At 38.8% G+C, this 18,653-nt stretch overlaps 1 protein-coding gene across 4 annotated transcripts in view; it reads left to right on the plus strand.

Annotated features, from left to right (window-relative positions):
- Positions 1 to 1,576: 1,576 nt before the first annotated feature.
- The window catches only part of NBN (nibrin), a 56,660-nt gene continuing 39,583 nt past the window's right edge, over positions 1,577 to 18,653 (plus strand). Inside the window, exons 1-5 of one of the 4 annotated variants that reach the window (XM_040261112.1) lie at positions 1,577 to 1,753; positions 3,586 to 3,716; positions 7,945 to 8,093; positions 8,543 to 8,702; positions 11,570 to 11,673. In XM_040261112.1, coding sequence (XP_040117046.1) covers positions 1,717 to 1,753; positions 3,586 to 3,716; positions 7,945 to 8,093; positions 8,543 to 8,702; positions 11,570 to 11,673 — 581 coding nt within the window. In that variant the 5' untranslated portion in view covers positions 1,577 to 1,716. Of the gene's footprint in view, positions 1,754 to 1,858; positions 2,544 to 3,585; positions 3,717 to 7,944; positions 8,094 to 8,542; positions 8,703 to 11,569; positions 11,674 to 18,653 lie in introns of those variants that run through there. The other 3 variants (XM_040261114.1, XM_040261116.1, XM_040261113.1) reach the window with 3 other exon arrangements.

Below are 18,653 nucleotides of genomic sequence, written 5' to 3' on the forward strand. Positions count from 1 at the left end.
CACAGAAGGACCCCACTGATCCCCATGAAACCAAGATCATCTTAAAAAAGAAGAAGAGATGAAGCTCTACAATCAACTGCTGCTACAAGGACTTGCCAGTATCATCTTGGAGACTAACCATAATTTCAGCACAAAGAGGGACCTGTGCTATAATTAAAGTTAAATGTTGTGTATATATCCCTGATTTATCTGGCAATGTATCAGCTGCTTTAGATGACATGAAAAACCAGGTAAAAGGAATGTCAAATGAAAACATTCATTTTTGGACTTCAGTCCTATCTTGGGTGAAGGGTGATTGGTGGAAAACTATATTTACCATTGTTATAGTTGCCTTATTAGTTCTGCTTTGTAGACCCTTTATTTTACAATGTATTATGAACTTTGTAACCCAAAGGTTGGTGTCGTTCTCCCAAACTGGCAGTCGGAGAGCCAGGGTCCAATATGAATGACGCTCATACTATGAATTAAGAGCTTCAAGAGGAGGAATGAAGGAGGAAACAGACAGAACAGGCTTCATCTCGGGCCGGACTGTGGACTTCGAGTTATATGCCCACTATCTATGGAAACGACATACCAACTGGAAAACCAGACCCACCAGAAGGAAGAGCCCCAGGGATCATACCTAGACTTTCCCTCACATAAAAGTATACCTTAATTATCTGTGTAACCGAATAGAATCATAAATTCTATTATGCTTATTGGGATATGACCACAGACCTATTGATAATTGTCCACTGTTACCTACCTAGGCTTAAGGCATATGAATCACAGGTTAACTTTGATTGTATCTTTCTTTTCCTTTGTTCAGACTAGTTTCAGGGAATTTGGGGAGCTGGGTTTGGGCATATACACTTAGGGCATATAAGGTTTTCACAAAAAACTGGTCGGGATCCTTGGCTAAGAGGAGACTCTGCCTTGGGCCCGCCGGTGTAATAAACTGCACTCCACAGCTGCATTATCCTTCTGAGTGAGTTTGTTTCCCGGAGTGCTTGGCTACAACAGCAAGAAACACTGGTTTGATTCCTGGGTTGGAAAGATCCTCTGGAGTAGGAAACGTCAACCCATTCTAATATTTTTGCTTGGAAAGTTCCATGGATAGAGGTACCTAGTGGGCTACATAGAGTTCATGGGGTTGCAAAGAGTTGAATGGGGACTGAGCCATGGAGTCACGAGCATGAGTATGATGAAAGCACAACATTAAGAAGCAGACAAGTTAGGAGAAGTTGATTTGTGCTTAGAGAAGGGTAAAACTAATGACTTTATTTTGGGTGAAAGTCTTATAGTCACCGTAATTACCATCATCATTAGGATCCATATCAAGGAGTGACTGCAATTTAAGAAACTGCAAAAGCAAGAAACTACATAACTGGTCACGACGTTAATATGTTTAATTAGAAAATCTGTTTCGATTGCTTTGAAGCTGATTTTTAAAATTAACTTACATTCACAAGCAGGGGACAAAAAATCGATAATCGTGTGGATTCCTAGACAGCACGTTTCGATATAGAGCGGCTATTCCTTTCCTAACCACCGGGTGGCAACCAAGTGCCAATGTCACTCTTGTCTGTCCCTACCCTTTTTTAGGCGGGCGCGGCTTCCGGGTCTCTGGGCTTCCGGGCTCCCTCAGCGCGCACGTTGCAGAGTCTCCGCCGCGCCTATCCGTCAGCAGTGTGGTCAGCTCCCGCACGTTGGCCGGACTCTCGGGGACCTAGGCCCATGTGGAAGCTGGTCCCCGCCGCGGGCCCTGCCCGAGGTAAGGACAGAAGGTGGAAACGTGGGGACCCGACTTCCCGAGAGCAGCTGCGGCGGGTGAGGGGTTTGCGGAGCGCACTTCCGGTCCGTCGTCGCCTCCTCCGCCGCCTTCCCGCGCAGCCTCCGGTCGCGCGCTGAGAGGCGGCGGGAGCCGGTGCGAAGGCTGCGTGAGGCCCGCGTGAGGGCCTGCGCGGCCTTCCAGGCTGGCTGGTGCTTGCGAACCCGGCTTTGGCCTGGCGGGTGGGGTAGGCATGGGGCGCTGGGCCGCTCGGTGACCGCCCGGGCCCTTTCCGTCCGCTCGGAGCCGGGCTTCGATGATGCGCCCCATTGAGCCTTGGCCGGGTACCCTGTTGTGACAGCTAGTGTTTTCAGGCTTTTGAGGAAGCGCCCAGAATACCTTGACAGAGGCTACAGGACCTTGGCGACACTGTTTTGAGCACGTCCTTTATTTTTGTTGGGAACCACGGAGATGACGTGTCAATGGCAATTACGGGAAAACAGTTTCGATTTTGTTTCCGAGCCTTTTTTTTTTTTTAAACCTTTTAGTCATCAGAACAACTGAGGAAGTTATTTTTTTTTCCTCTTTTGCATTTCTAGCAATGGAAAATGGAAATTGCATGTAAATTGGTTGCCTAGAATGTGTAAGCACTTGTTAGTTGGTAGCTAAGCAGGTGTAGCCTATGATTGGTTTTGCCCTTAGGAAGTTTACATTGTGATTGGAAAAAAAAAGATCTATGTAGAAGCTAAAAGGACCGGCAGTGTAAGGCAGTATGGAGAGGGCCAAACGAATGGTAAGGAAAATAAATACTGTAATAATACTGTAAGTATTAAATATTATAAAGACTCAAAGATAAGGCGCTTTGTGGATTTGGAGCATTGCAGAGATAGAACATAAACTGTGATGGACAAGTTTCCATTAACATTTGTAGCCTATGGCTGGCTTTTTGAGTTCGCGGAGGAAAAATGTCCCTAGTGCCAATGGGTAGCATTCTTAACTTTCAGAGGATCTTGAACTCTTTTCAGAATGTAATGGAAGCTATGGGGTGCCATCCTTCTAGGAAAAATGTGACCAAACCAACCGCAAAAGTTTTTTGTTGAAAGACTCCACTCTAGGTTAAAAATCTGTTTGACAAAATATAATCTAAGTCTGGTCAAGGCTTACTTGGACTCTTGTGTAATTTAGCTGCCCTAATCACCCTACCACTCCAGTGGTCCCAGACTAAAGTCTACTAGTCTTCAACATATACACCATTCCACCAATTTGTGATTTACAAAATTTTTTAATTTTGTTCCAAAAGTTACCCATTGTTCTAAAAGTTACCTTTAATATAAAAAAAATTCCCAAAATTATGCACTTGAACCTGGTTTGGAGTTTTCTTGCAGTGATCTATATTATTTACTCTTCATCCAATACCATACTTTTTAACTGCTATGACTTTGTGGGATATTTTGTCACCTGGTAGAGAAAGTTCCCCTAATATTTACGTTTTCCTGGACAGTTTTTCACGTATTTTTCTGACGGAATTTTGAATTTGTTTATCAAGCGCCAAAGAGTATTCTTGATTTCATTTAGTAATGCATTAAATTTATAAGTTAATTTGGGCAAGCACTGACAGTTTTCAAAATTATTTTCTCTTTAGAAAAGTGGAGCATTCTGTTTAGATTTGCCTTCTTCAGTGAAGCTTTAATAGAAAACATGTTTGATTTACATAAAGTTGGTTATTAGCATTTAAATAGCGAGATAAAATATTTAAATTTTGCCATACCTATATCTAATTACATGTTTATGTATATGTGTATCTGTAAGTTTACTTTTTGAAAAAATTCTCTTAGAACCATACAGACTTTTGACTGGTGTTGAGTACATTGTTGGAAGAAAAAACTGTGGCATTCTAATTGAAGATGATCAGTCAATCAGTCGAAATCATGCTACATTAACCGCTAACTTTTCTGTAACCAACCTGGTAAGTCACTGTTTCATTTGCTGACAGTAACGGAATTGAAGTCACAAAAGACTACCTTGGCATATATGTAAGAGAGTTTTGGAGACTTTTCATTTTCTAAAACTGTTTCCTTTAAATGTTAGCAAAATTAAATATGTTTTGGCAGTGGTACTGGTGGTATTTGTTTATTTTGAGATTTGAAGTTTCTATTTCAGTATTTTACTGTTGGCTTTAGTGATTTAGAAACTCAAATGAAGTAGACCACGTTTATATTTACTTGAACACTTACTGAGTGATTGTTGTTGTTGTCATTGTTCAGTTGCTAACTCATGTCTGACTCTGCATCTGCACGGACTGCAGCATGCCAGCCTCCCCTGTCTTTGACTGTCTCCCAGAGTTTGCTTAAATTCCTGTCCGTTGACCCAGTGATGGTGTCTAACCCTGTCATCTCCCATCCCCTTCTTTTCCTTTCAGTCTTTCCCAGCATCAGGGTCTTTTCCAATGAGTTAGCTCTTTACATCAGGTGGCCAAAGTATTGGAGTTTCAGCATCAGTCCTTCCTATGAATATTCAGGGTTGATTTCCTTTCAGGTTGACTGGTTTGATCGTGCAGTCCAAGGGACTCACAAGAGTCTTCTCCAGCACCATAGTTTGAAAGCATCCATTCTTTGGTGCTCAGCCTTCATTAAGGTCCAACCCTCCCATCCCTACATGACTACTAGAGAAAGCATAGCTTCGACTATGTAGACCTTTGTCGGCAAAGTGATATCTCTGCTTTGCGATAATACACTGCCTAGTTCTGTCATACCTTTCCTTCCAAGGAGCAAGCGTCTTAATTTCATGACTGCAGTAAACATCCACAGTGCTTTTGCAGCCTAAGAAAATAAAGTCTGTTACTGCTTCCACTTTTTCTGCATTTGCCATGAAAGGATGGGTTTGGATGCCATGATCTTAGTTTTTCGAATGGTGAGTTCCAAGCCAGCTTTTTGACTCTCCTCTTTCACCCTCATCAAGAGGCTCTTTAGCTCCTTTTCACATTCTGCCATTAGAGTGGTATCATCTGCATATTGAGGTTGTTGATATTTCTCCTGGCAATCTTGATTCCAGCTTGTGATTCATCCAGCCTGACATTTTGGATGATGCATTCTGCATAGAAGTTAAATAAGCAGGGTGACAGTGTACAGCCTTGTACTCCTTTCCCAGTTTTGAACCCATCAGTTGTTCCATGTCTGGTTCTAATGTCTGGTCATTTTTTGAAACACATACAGGTTTCTCAGGAGACAGGTAAGGTGGTCTCGTATTCCCATCTCTCTAACAGTTTCCACAGTTTGTTGTGATCCATATCGTCAAAGGCTTTAACATAATCAATGAAGCAGAGGTAGATGTTTTCCTGGAATTCCCTTGCTTTCTGTGTGATCCAGTGAATGTTGGCAGTTTGATCTCTGGTTCCTCTGCCTTTTCTAAACCCTGCTTGAACATCTGGGAAGTTCTTGGTTCTCGTACTGCTGAAGCCTAGCTTGAAGGATTTTGACCTTAACCTTACTAGCATTTGAAATGAACACAATTGTATGTTTGAACATTATTTGGTGTTGCCCTTGTTTGGGATTGGAATGAAAATTGGCCTTTTCCAGTCTTGTGGCCACTGCTGAGTTCTGCAGATTTGCTGTCATATTGCGTGCAGCACTTTAAAAGCGTCATCATTTAGGTTCTTAAAATAACTCAGCTGAAATTCCCTCACCTCCACTAGCTTTGTTTGTAGTAATGCTTCCTAAGGCCCCTAGACTTCACATTCCAGGATGTCTGGCTCTAGGTGAATGATCACACCACTGTGGTTATCCAGATCATTAAAACCTTTTTTGTATAGTTTTGTGTATTCTTGCCATCTCTTAAAATCTTCTGCTTCTGTTCGGTCCTTAGCATTTCTGCCATTTATTGTGCTCATCTTTGCATGAAATATTACCTTGATATCTCCAGTTTTCTTGAAGAGATCTCTGGTCTTTCCCATTCTTTTATTTTCCTCTATTCCTTTGCATTGTTCATTTAAGAAGGCCTTCTCATCTCTCCTTGCTATTTTCTAGAACTCCGCATACAGTTTGGAATATCATTCCTTTTCTCCTTTGCCTTTCGCTCCTCTTCTTTGCTCAGTTACTTGTAAAGCCTCTTCAGATGACCACTTTGCCTTCTTGCATTTCTTTTTCTTTGGGATGGTTTTGGTTGCTGCCCCCTGTGCACTGTTAGGAACAGAAGTCCTTAGTTCTCCAGGCATTCCATCTACCAGATCTAATCCCTGAATCTACTCATCTCTTTCACTGTATAATCATAAGGAATTTGATTCAGGTCACACCTGAATGGCCTAGTAGTTTTCCCTACTCTCTTCAATTTAAGCCTGAATTTTGCAGTAAGGAGCTCATGACCTGAGCCACAGTAAATTCCAAGTCTTAATTTTTCCTGACTGTATAGATCTTCTCCATCTTCGGCTGCAAAAATATAATCAGTCCATTTGGATATTAACCATCTGGTGATGTCCTTGTGTAGAGTTGTTTCTTGTGTTGGAAAAGGGTATTTGCTATAATCAATGTGTTCTCTTGGCAAAACTCTGTTAGCCTTTGCCCTGCTTCATTTTGTACTCCAAGGCCAAATTTGCCTGTTGCCCCAGGTATCTCTGGACTTCCTATTTTGCATTCCACTCCCCTGTGATGAAAAGGACATCTTTTTTGGGTGGGTGTTAGTCCTAGAAGGTCTTATAGGTCTTCATAGAACCAGTCAACTTCAACTTCTTAGGCATCAGTGATTCGGGCGTAGACTTGTTTTACTCTGATGTTGAATGGTTTGCTTTGGAAACAAACTGAAATCATTCTTTCATTTTTGAGATTGCACCCAAGTACTGCATTTCAGACTTTTGTTGACTATGATGGCTACTCCATTTTTTCTAAGGGATTCTTGCCCACAGTAGTAGATATATTGGTCATCTTAATTAAATTTGCCCAGTCCCGTCCATTTTAGTTCACTCATTCCTAAGATGTCAATGTTCACTCTTGCCATCTCGGGCTTAACCACTTTTACTTTACCATGATTCATGGGCCTAACATGAATCATGCGATATTGTTCTTTACAGCATCAGACTTTACTTTCTCTACCAGACACATCCACAACTGACCATCGTTTCTGCTTTGACCCAGCTGCCTCATTCTTTCTGAAGCTGTTAATAATTGCCCTCCTTTCTTCCCCAGTAGCATATCAAACACCTTCCAACTTACGGGGCTCATCTTCTCAGTCATATCTTTTGCCCATTTCATGCTGTCCATTGAGTTATTGTGGCAAGAATACTGGAGCAGTTTGCCATTTCTTCCTCCTCAGTATGTAAGCACTTGCATATTGAATGCTTACTATGTGTCAGTACTGTGCCAAAGCCTGGAAATAGAGCAGTGGATGGACTCTTGATTCCTCCTTTAAAGAGTTGTATAGCCATATGAACACTCATATTTGCCATATATCTTAGGTTTTCAGAGGGAGAATGATTTGCTTTACTAAGGAAAACAGCTGGTATATATGCCCCACAGCTCCTTTGAAAGACTGAGTTTGTTTTGGTGTGTTATATAATTAAACCAGCCAAAAAAACATATATATGTACAAGAGCCGTGCTCATGGTAATGCTGGTGATAATGAAGAAAGAAAAACCACTATTTTGAGGTAAGACTGTATCAGCAGCAAACACTGGATCTGTTCAGTAATGTTTAGGTTTTGTGTCTATATTCTTTTGGATTAAAAAAAAGCATTATTGTTAAAAATCCTAAAGAAAAAATAAAATTGTTACTTCAAATTAAACACTCTAGCCTTTTCTCATTGGATTGATTTTTTTCTATGTGATTTTGATAATACTTTTAAAAAAACAAAAACCTTAGGAATGAAACTGTCATTTTATATGTGAAACAGTCTATACAAAAGCAGATAGTCCTCAAATTGAGAGGTCTGGAAAATCTCCACTGACTTAGCAAAAATAAAGAAAATATATGTTCTAAGAGGAATGATTCTGAAATTAAGACATTTTTCTCTTAATTGCTAGTTGAGTAATCATTCTTTGCATGCAACCAAAACAATAACTGCGTTATGTACTGTGTTGGGAGGTTAGCCACCTATTGCCTATTCCAAAGGTTATCAACCTTTTCTTTTGAAACCTTTGCCCTTAGGAATAGTATTTATGCAATAGTAAGAGATTTTAAATTATTTATTGATTTTTTTTTTTTTTTTAGAGTCAAACAGATGAAATTCCTGTATTGACAATAAAAGATAATTCTAAGTATGGCACCTTTGTTAATGAGGAGAAAATGCAGAATGGTCTTTCTCAAATTTTGAAGTCAGGGGATAGAGTTACCTTTGGAGTATTTGAAAGTAAATTCAGGTAAGAATTTCGAAATTGATATTAAAATGGACAACTTTATTTTGGACCAATCAAATTCTAAAGGAAAAGGATATTTATAAATAATGAATTGGAGCTAGTCTATTTTGATCCTACTTAGCATAGTAGGATAGTAGTGAATTTTGCTTAATAGTGAACTTTGCACTGTATGTGGTTAGTGCATTTTGTTAATCATACAGAACTGACAAAGAGTGAATGAGAATTTGAGTGGGCCCTGAGAATCTTGATAGAGCTACTTTTGATTGATTTTGCATAGGTCAAAGTGTAATGTTAATCTTTTGATCTTTGGTTTTTTTCTTAATTGCAACTTAAGACTGATAGTTTTGTTGGAGCTAAGTTGGAACGTATAGTAATACGTAAAAATCAAAATAACAGTGTGTGATGTGAGCTTGAGTTTACAATAAATTTATGTAACTTATTTTTATTTACAGAGTAGAGTATGAACCTTTGGTTGCATGCTCTTCTTGTTTAGATGTCTCTGGGAAAACTGCTTTAAGTCATGCCATATTGCAACTTGGAGGACTTACTGTAAACAATTGGACAGAGAAATGTACTCATCTTGTCATGGTATCAGTTAAAGTTACCATTAAAGTAAGTTCAGTGCTTTGTTATTATGTTAAAGTAAGTTCTGTGAATTTAAGTTTTTTCATTTACCCATTATACAAAAATGTCTTAAAGTCATTTACTATAAAACTATCCGAACTGTTGGCTGTAGATATGTTTATGCCAAACAACCCCATACCTACCGTGTAAGCTAAGAATGGGTTTTCAGAAACATTGTTTATTATCTAGAACAAGCAAAAAGCACATGAAATTATATTTCAAATTTTGATTTAGCATTTAAATGACTTATGTAATCCTTTCACCAAGAAATGATTTCAGTCTAAAAGCAAAGCATTTAGAGATCAACTGCCCATCTTCAAAGTAGGCAGTCTATGTCTTTTCTTCCTCTAGTCTCTGATATATCTCACTGTTTCATGCTCTTTTGTTTAATTTTTATTTGGCTTTAGGCCCTAATCACAAAAACTTTTTTTATACTTTAATATTACCTTAATGTATTGTCACAGTCTAGAGATAATGTAGATATAAGCCTTTAGAAGATGCTATTTGTTAAAATAGTGGTATATTTTGGTATGTTTTCAGATTTTGCATCTTCATCAGATTTGGTTAATCCAAAACTAATTGAAGAATGACTTTGGGAGGTGATTTGTCTCCTTTTAACAGTTTGACTATAGATAATCTGAGATTGTTTTAGGCTTATATCTATGGTGAAAAGAAGCAAATATATAGATTCGTTTATTAGGTGATACAAAAATCCTTTGCTGTATAATTAATTAAATTAGAATATGTGTGTTATAGCTAAATAGGTGTCATAGAGAAAGAAAACCTTGCTGTTCAGATTGAACCTCATGTTAAACTTGTGCCTTGGCGGGGTTTTCTCTGATCAGAGATTGTTTCATCTTTGTAAGTTTATGAAATTGATTTATAAATTCAACAAAGTGATTAGCTTGAGTACTAATTTATGCTAATAAACCCAGATAATAGATTCATAATTCAGAATGTCCATTTATTAATTTACAGTAGAGTTACACCTTTATAGTGACCAGAATATTTACGTATGGCTCTAGCATAGTCCCCTTAAAGATACTAAGGTCCCTGAGACATGAAATAGGTAATCAAGCCCTTGCTTGCTGGATATAAAGTAAGAGCAAAGGCAGTTAGGTGGTCTTGAAAGATACTTTACTCAGTCTTTGACAGACTGGGAAACCAGCTTCCATTTACCATAGTACATACTGTTCCAGTGACTGGGATGCTAATGACCATCAGTCCCTGGATATTAGAGAGTACTGTATATATTCCAGCTACGGTTTGTAGAGCAATACTCCTTTTTCAATATTCTGATCGATCATGTACCAAAAAGAAATTTGTCACTGTATTTATTTTTTTTTTGTAAATTGTCCCCCACTACAGGTTAGTTTATGTTTTTAAAATCATTGAATGTTAGAACCAAAAGGGAACGTAAACATTCAGTTCAGCTTTTGTTTTCTAAAGAGGAAACTGAGGCTTGGAGCAACTAAATCTTTTGCCCAAGATCACATGTGTTGGAGCTTACTCAGTCCAGTGTTGAATTGTTCATTAATGCTTCACGCAGGAAGTCAATTATTTCATTCATATTTGAGGTTCATAACTTTCAGATTCCATTCTTGAGAGGTACCCTAAATTGCTTGCTCACATTTAGGTAATTCCCTGTGTTTGTTAGAAGCACACTTACAAGCTCTTTAGCTGGATTATTTCTTAGAATTATGCTGAATCTTCTTTATTTTCATTGCCAGTGGTGATATTTTTTTAATCTTTCTCAAACTGTGGATATAACTTATTTGAGGCTATGGTTTAATTCACCTGCTAGGTGAAGTTTCTTCCTCTACTCCACCTGTGTATACTTACTTTGAGCTTTTTGTTCAACACCAGTTATTCCTTTATATACTTTCTTAAAAAGACTGCTGCTGCTGCTAAGTCACTTCAGTCGTGTCCGACTCTGTGCGACCCCATAGATGGCAGCCCACCAGGCTCCTCGGTCCCTGGGATTCTCCAGGCAAGAATACTGGAGTGGTTGCCATTTCCTTCTCCATTAAAAATACTATTCCATAATTTATATAATCAGTTTGAAAGGCAATTAGGCTGAAAGATCTATCTCATGTTTATCTCTTGATAATGTTTTCTCTAGGGCAAATGTTACATTTCCTTAATTCTAAGACATACATTTTAATGTTTTTCTAATAGGTATACATTTTTAAATTGACTCGTATTTTGTTATGTTGTTCAGGCCCACCTCCAGCAGTTTTCATATCAGTACTGTAATTTGTGACTTCTTTTTTTTTCACCTTTAATAGTTATTGTTTATTGATACTTGAATTTGCCCATGTGTTACGTTTATTTGTTATTTCACTGGTCTTACTGCTTTTCTAGCATATAGACCTTTGTTTTGTAGGGATCTTAACTTTTATGAATTTCGGTTAGCACAGTTTATTTTTAATTTTTGTATTTATTGGAATAGAGTTGATTTCACAATGTTGTGTTTCAGTTGTATAGCAGAGTGATTCAGTTATACATATACATATATCTATTATTTTTCAAATTCTTTTCCCATTTAGGTTACTACAGATTATTGAACAGAGTCCCTGGTGCTATACAGTAGGTTATCTATTTTCAATATAGCACTGTGTTTATGTCAGCCCCAAACTCCCAGTCTGTCCCCACCACCATATATTGTAATTGGTAGCTTCTTATAATCAAGTGATTTTATAGGGATTTGTACACTAAAACTAAGCCATGACCCAAAACTGACTTCTGTTTTATAGATTGTGTCTCTGTTATAAATTTAAAGCGACGCAAAGAAAAACAGACTTTAAAAAAACTAGGGTTTGAGTATATGTATTCACATGTTTTCTTCTTTTTAGACAATATGTGCACTCATTTGTGGGCGTCCGATTGTAAAACCAGAATATTTTACTGAATTTCTTAAAGCAGTTCAGTCCAAGAAACAACCTCCAGAAATTGAAAGGTATATTGTGTATTTGAAATATAACAGAATATGACATACAAAATATGATTGCACTGGCTTGATTTAGGTTAATTCCCTCTTTATTGATTATATCAGGATGTAACGTTATAGTTCAGCGTTATTAATGAAAATTTTTTGTTAGTATCTGCAGAAAGTTTCCCAAGCAATTCTTTGTTGATTGTTCTTTATCTTGGTGAAACAGATATGACATGTGTGCCAACATTTAAAGAAAAATATTGAAGGATAGTAGTGACCCCGAGGTAGCACCAGTGGGCACACCTGCTGGGGCCAGGCATCGTGCACGCAGGGCCCCTGGAATTGTGAGGTGCCGCAGCCCTGTTACAAAGCTGGAGTCTTGGACCAGAATATGAACAGGGCTGTGGCCTTAGAAATCGAGCTTATTACCTTCTTTCAAAAATGAGGCTAATACCTGTCCTGCTCAATGTTTTAAGTATTTCGTATTATTAGTATTATTTATTTTAACTACTGGTATACATTAAGTCTCAACTTACTGAATTGTAATAGGTGCTTATTGAAAGAAATGTAACTAATTGCAATATCTGGAAAGATTCATAATAGCTTTCTTAGTTACGTAATGTTTTGGATGCTGTGCTAAATTTGAAAACCACTGGACTGAGGATCTGTCTACTGTACCTACTGCAGCATCACATCTGCAGTAACATAAATGGTGGTTTGGGAGGAAGATACTTGTGATTTTTCTTTTCAGATTGCATGGTTAGAATACTGGTCACTATAAAATGGTGAGTGTTTTTAGTCAACATAAGAACATACTTAAAATGTAGGTCAGTAGCTTATAGTCTAAACGACATAACAGATTTGAGGAAGTTTAAAAAAAATCTAAAATGCTATGCAAATTAAGTATTTTACTACAAATTTAAATTAAGTATTAACTCAGTTCAGTTCAGTCGCTCAGTCGTGTCCCGCTCTTTGCAACCCCATGGACTGCAGCATGCCAGCCCTCCCTATCCATCACCAACTCCTGGAGTTTACTCAAACTCATGCCAGTTGAGTTGGTGATGCCATCCAACCATCTCATCCTCTGTCGTCCCCTTCTCCTCCTGCACTCAATCTTTCCCAACATCAGGGTCTTTTCTAATGAGTCAGCTCTTTGCATTAGGTGGCCAAAATATTGGAGTTTCAGCTTCAGCATCAGCCCTTCCAGTGAATATTCAGGACTGATCTCCTTTAGGATGGACTGATCTCCTTTAGGATGGACTGATCTCCTTGCAGTCCAAGGGACTCTCAAGAGTCTACTCCAACACCACAGTTCAAAAGCATCAATTCTTCGGCGCTCAGCTTTCTTTATAGTCCACCTCTCACATCCATACATGACCACTGGAAAAACCATAGCCTTGACTAGGCAGACCTTTGTTGGCAAAGTAATATCTCTGCTTTTAAATAGGCTGTCTAGGTTGATCATAACTCTCCTTCGAAGGAGTAAGCGACTTTTAATTTCATGGCTGCAATCACCATCTGCAGTGATTTTGGAGCCTCGAGAAATAAAGTCAGCCACTGTTTCCACTGTTTCCCCATCTATTTGCCATGAAGTGATGGGAGCAGATGCTATGATCTTCGTTTTCTGAATGTTGAGCTTTAAGCCAACTTTTTTACTCTCCTCTTTCACTTGCATCAAATGGCTCTTTAGTTCCTCTTCACTTTCTGCCATAAGGGTGGTGTCATCTGTATATCTGAGGTTATTGATATTTCTCCCAGAAATCTTGATGCCAGCTTGTGCTTCTTCCAGCCCAGCGTTTCTCAGGATGTACTCTGCATAGAAGTTAAATAAGCAGGGTGACAATATACAGCCTTGATGTACTCCTTTCCTGTTTGGAACCAGTCTGTTGTTCCATGTCCAGTTCTAACTGTTGCTTCCTGACCTGCATATAGGTTTCTCAAGAGGCAAATCAGGTGGTCTGGTATTCCCATCTCTTTCAGAATTTTCCACAATTTTTTGTGATCCGCACAGTCTAAAGGCTTTGGCATAGTCAATAAAGCAGAAATAGATGTTTTTCTGGAACTCTCTTGCTTTTTTGATGATTCAGCAGATGTTGGCAATTTGATCTCTGGTTCCTCTGCCTTTTCTAAAACCAGCTGAACATCCGGAAGTTCATGGTTCACGTACTGTTGAAGCCTGGCTTGGAGAATTTTGAACATTACTTTACTAGCATGTGAGATGAGTGCAATTGTGCAGTAGTTTGAGCATTCTTTGGCATTGCCTCTCTTTGGGATTGGAATGAAAACGGACCTTTTCCAGTCCTGTGGCCACTGCTGAGTTTTCCAAATTTGCTGGCATATTGAGTGCAGCACTTTCACAGCATCATCTTCCAGGATTTGAAACAGCTCAACTGGAATTCCATCACCTCCACTACCTTCATTCATGATGATACTTCCTAAGGCCCACTTGATTTCGCATTCCAGGATGTCTGGCTCTAGGTGGGTGATCACACCATCGTGGTTATCAGGGTCGTGAAGGTCTTTTATGTATAGTTCTTCTGTGTACTCTTGCCCCTTCTTAATCTCTTCTGCTTCTGCTAGGTCCATACCATTTCTGTCCTTTATTGTGCCCATCCTTGCATGAAATGTTCCCTTAGTATCTTTAGTTTTCTTGAAGAGATCTCTAGTCTTTAACATTCTATTGTTTTCCTCTGTTTCTTGGCACTGATCACTGAGGAAGGCTTTCTTATCTCTCCTTGCTGTCCTTTGGAACTCTGCTTTCAAATGGGTATATCTTCCCTTTTCTCCCTTGCCTTTTGGTTCTCTTTGTTTCTCAGCTGTGTGTGAGGCCTCCTCACGGAACGGTTTTGCCTTTTTGTATCTCTTTTTCTTGGGGATGGTTTGAGCAACACCTCCTGTACAACATTACAAGCCTCCATCCATAGTTCATCTGGCACTCTGTCTATCCAGTCTAGTCCCGTCAATCTATTTGTCACTTCCACTGTATAATCCTTAGGGATTTGATTTAGGTCATACCTGAAAGGTCTAGTGGTTTTCCCCACTTTCTTCAATTTGAGTCTGAATTTGGCAAGAAGGAGTTCATGATGAGCCACAGTCAGCTCCCAGTCTTGTTTTTGCTGACTGTATAGAGCTCCATCTTTGGCTGCAAAGTATATAATCAATCTGATTTCGGTATTGACCATCTGGTGATGTCCATGTGTAGAGTCTTCCCTTGTACTGTTGGAAGAGGGTGTTTGCTATACGATTGTGTTCTCCTGGCAAAACTGTTTAGCCTTTGTCCTGCTTCATTCTGTACTCCCAAGGCCAAATTTGCCTGTTACTCCAGGTGTTTCTTGACTTCCTACTTTGGCATTCCAGTCCCCTATAATGAAAAGGACATCTTGTTTGGGTGTTAGTTCTAGAAGTCTTGTAGGTCTTCATAGAACTGTTCAACTTCAGCTTCTTCAGCATTACTGGTTGGGGCATAGAGTTGGATTAGTGTGATATTGAATGGTTCGCCTTGGAAACAAACAGATCATTCTGTCGTTTTTGAGATTGCATCCAAGTACTGCATTTCAGACTCTCTTGTTGACTATGATGGCTACTCCATTTCTTCTAAGAGATTCTTGCTCACAGTGGTAGATATAATGGTCATCTCAGTTAAATTCACCCATTCCAGTCCATTTTCATTCACTGATTCCTAGAATGTCGACGTTCACCTTTGCCATCTCTTATTTGACCACTTCCAATTTGCCTTGATTCATGGACCTAACATTCCAGGTTCCTATGCAATATTGCTCTTTACAGTATCGGATCTTGCTTCCATCACCAGTCACTCCACAGCTGGGTATAGTTTTTGCTTTGGCTCCATCCCTTCATTCTTTCTGGAGTTATTTCTCCACTGATCTCTAGTAGCATATTGGGCACCTAATTACCTGGGGAGTTCATCTTTCAGTGTCCTATCCTTTTGCCTTTTCATACTGTTCATGGGGTTCTCAAGGCAAGAATACTGAAGTGGTTGCCATTCCCTTCCCCAGTGGACCACATTCTGTCAGAACTCTGTACCATGACCCTTCCATCTTGGGTAGCCCTACACCGCATGGCTCATAGTTTCTTTGAGTTAGACAAGGCTGTGGTCCATGTGATCAGATTGAGTAGTTTTCTGTGACTGTGGTTTACTCATGCTAATTATTTCATTACCAGTTTAAAAATATTGTTGTTGCTTAGTTGCTCAGTTGTGTCTGACTCTTTAAAACCCTGTCGACTGCAGCATGCCAGGCTTCCCTGTCCTTCACCATCTCCCAGAGTTTCCTGACACTCATGTCCATTGAGTTGGTGATGGCATCCAACTGTCTCATCCTCTGTTGCCCCCTTCTACTCCTGTCCTCAGTCTTTCCCAGCATCAGGGTCATTTCCAATGAGTCAGCTCTTCAAATCTGGTGGCCAAAGTATTGGAGCTTCAGTATCAGTCCTTCCAGTGAATATTCAGAATTTGATTTCCTTTAGGACTGACTGGTTTGGTCTTGCTATTCAAGGGAATCTGAAGAGTTTCTCTAGTACCACAATTCTGGTACTAGATATTTTCAGTTCTGCAGTGCTCAGTCTTTTTTATGGTCCCACTCTCAAATCTGTACATGACTATTGGAAAAGTCATGGCTTTGACTATATGGACCTTTGCCAGGAAAGTGATATGTCTGCTTTCTAATATGCTGTCTAGGTTTGCCATAGCTTTTCTTTCAAGGAGTCAGCATCTTTAAGTTTAATGGCTGCATGCACTGCAGTGATTTTGGAGCCCAAGAAAGTAAAGTCTGTCACTGCTTCCACTTTTTTTCCATTTGCCACCAGTGTTGAAACTAGATGCCATGATCTTCATCTTTTGAATGTTGAATTTTAAGCCAGCTCTTTCACTCTCCTCTTCAGTTTCATTAAGAGGCTCTTTAGTTCCTTTTTGCTTTCTGCCATTAGGGGGATATTATCTGCTTGTCTGAAGCTATTGATATTTCTCCCAGCAAAATTTATTCCAGCTTGTGTTTCATCCCGCCTGGGTTTCACATGATGTATTCTGCATATATGTTAAATAAGCAGGGTGACAATATACAGTCTTGTCATACTCCTTTCCCAATTTGGAACCAGTCCTTTGTTCCATGTCCAGTTCTAACTGTTGCTTCTTAAATTGCATCCAAGTTTCTCAGGAGTCAGGTAAGGTGGTCTGGTGTTCCCATCTCTTTAAGAATTTTCCACAGTTTGTTGTGATCCTCACAGTCAAAGGCTAGTGTAGTCTCCCTTTCTCCTTTAATATACATATGCCTGTATGTACATAAATCTATATGAAATATTACTAGCTGTTTTAAACTGATCTGCCCAGTGCAGATGTTTTTACAAACTATTTATACCTGATAATGTGTATTTGCTTTTAAAAGTAACTGAACATCAGGTTTTCTCTTTGTTTTCAGTTTTCACTTGGGAGGTTTCGTGTATTTTATTATATGGTTAACAGATAATATGCTTTCCTCTAGAAAGGAATCATCATATTTTCTTTATTTTTCGGCCACACCAAGTGGCTTGCAGGTTTGCATCCAGGCCCTCAGCAGTGAAAACATGGAGTCCTAACCACTGGGCCACCAGAGAATTCCTGAGATTTTGAAATAGATGATACTTAACCTTTTTTGAGTCCTAGATCCCTGTGAGAACTTTAAAGCACTGATCTCTCCTCTGAAACTTCACTTACTACTAACTTGAAAGTGAAAGTCGCTCAGTCCTCTTGGACTTTTTATGACCCCATAGACATAGTCCATGGAATTTTCCAGGCTAGAATACTGGAGTGGGTAGCTTTTCCCTTCTCCAGGGGTTCTTCTCAACCCAGGGATCGAACCCAGATCTCCCGCATTGCACTGGATTCTTTACCAGCTGAGTCACAATGGAAGCCCCAAGATACTGGAGTGGGTAGCCTATCCATTCTCAAGGGGGTCTTCCTGACCAAGGAATAGACGTGGGGTCTTCTGCATTGCAGGCGGATTCTTTATCAGCTGAGCCGTCAGGGAAGCCCAACTTGCCTAGTGCTTATTATGAGCCTCCCTAGAAAAATTGATAAATAGTGTAAATAATGACTCTTGTTACAGCTAATAAACCATTTTAATTCTAGATTACTTAGGAATGGAGGGATATGATAAGTTTTTACTACTGGTGATATGTTTTATGGTTTTTGGAATTTTTAGAAACAGCCATTGATTCTTACTTATTTAGAATCTCAGTGTATTCAACTTGCTTTTTTGTTGTTTTTTACTTTAGGTTAAGCATAGTTTTTTTTCTGACTTCAGTTTGTGACTGTATTAACTTTAATGGGTGTAATGAAACATCCCTACTCTTAAGATTGTTCAATAACTCCTAACTCAGTGTTTACTAGGAAAGACTATTAGTTCATGTTTGATAATCAAGTTTTAATACTATTTTAAATTATGTAGTTTTTTGCCTTAATAGATTCATATACCTTTTGGGATCCATTTTGATATGTTTATGGAAGACTGTGTACTCAGTTATTAAATAGAAAAAAGATTAAATTTAAGATATTAAATAGTAGTAAGATGGTTTATAAAAGGATATGAAATAAAAAATAAACATGCAAGCAAGCAAACTATAATATTTTTACCTAACAAAAAGTGTAGTCCTTTTGTTGCAATTATGTCTGCATCTCTGCACTGTTATCATGAAACAGAGTAAGTCAGGGGTAAGATAGAGTACCTGATGTGGTTAGTGATGTCTAATTTTCTTACACTGTTATGGAAGTATCAATATAGAGAATACCATTTAAAAGAAGTATTTAATTTTGATACTCTGTGCTCTAATATAGGAAGTCCATTAAAATATTGTTTATGTCTGAATATTAAAAAAATGATCCCTCAAGAGAAAAAGGGAGTTTCCCTTTATTTGAAAATTTGCAGAGTTTCTCATATTATAGAGTGCTTTCTCAGTTACTTTATTTCAAACAACAAGCATTGTTTTGAGAAAACACTGTTGGAAGAGAGTCC

The sequence above is a fragment of the Oryx dammah genome, unplaced genomic scaffold, assembly GCF_014754425.2.
Source record: "Oryx dammah isolate SB20612 unplaced genomic scaffold, SCBI_Odam_1.1 HiC_scaffold_19, whole genome shotgun sequence".
Taxonomy (NCBI): Eukaryota; Metazoa; Chordata; class Mammalia; order Artiodactyla; family Bovidae; genus Oryx; species Oryx dammah.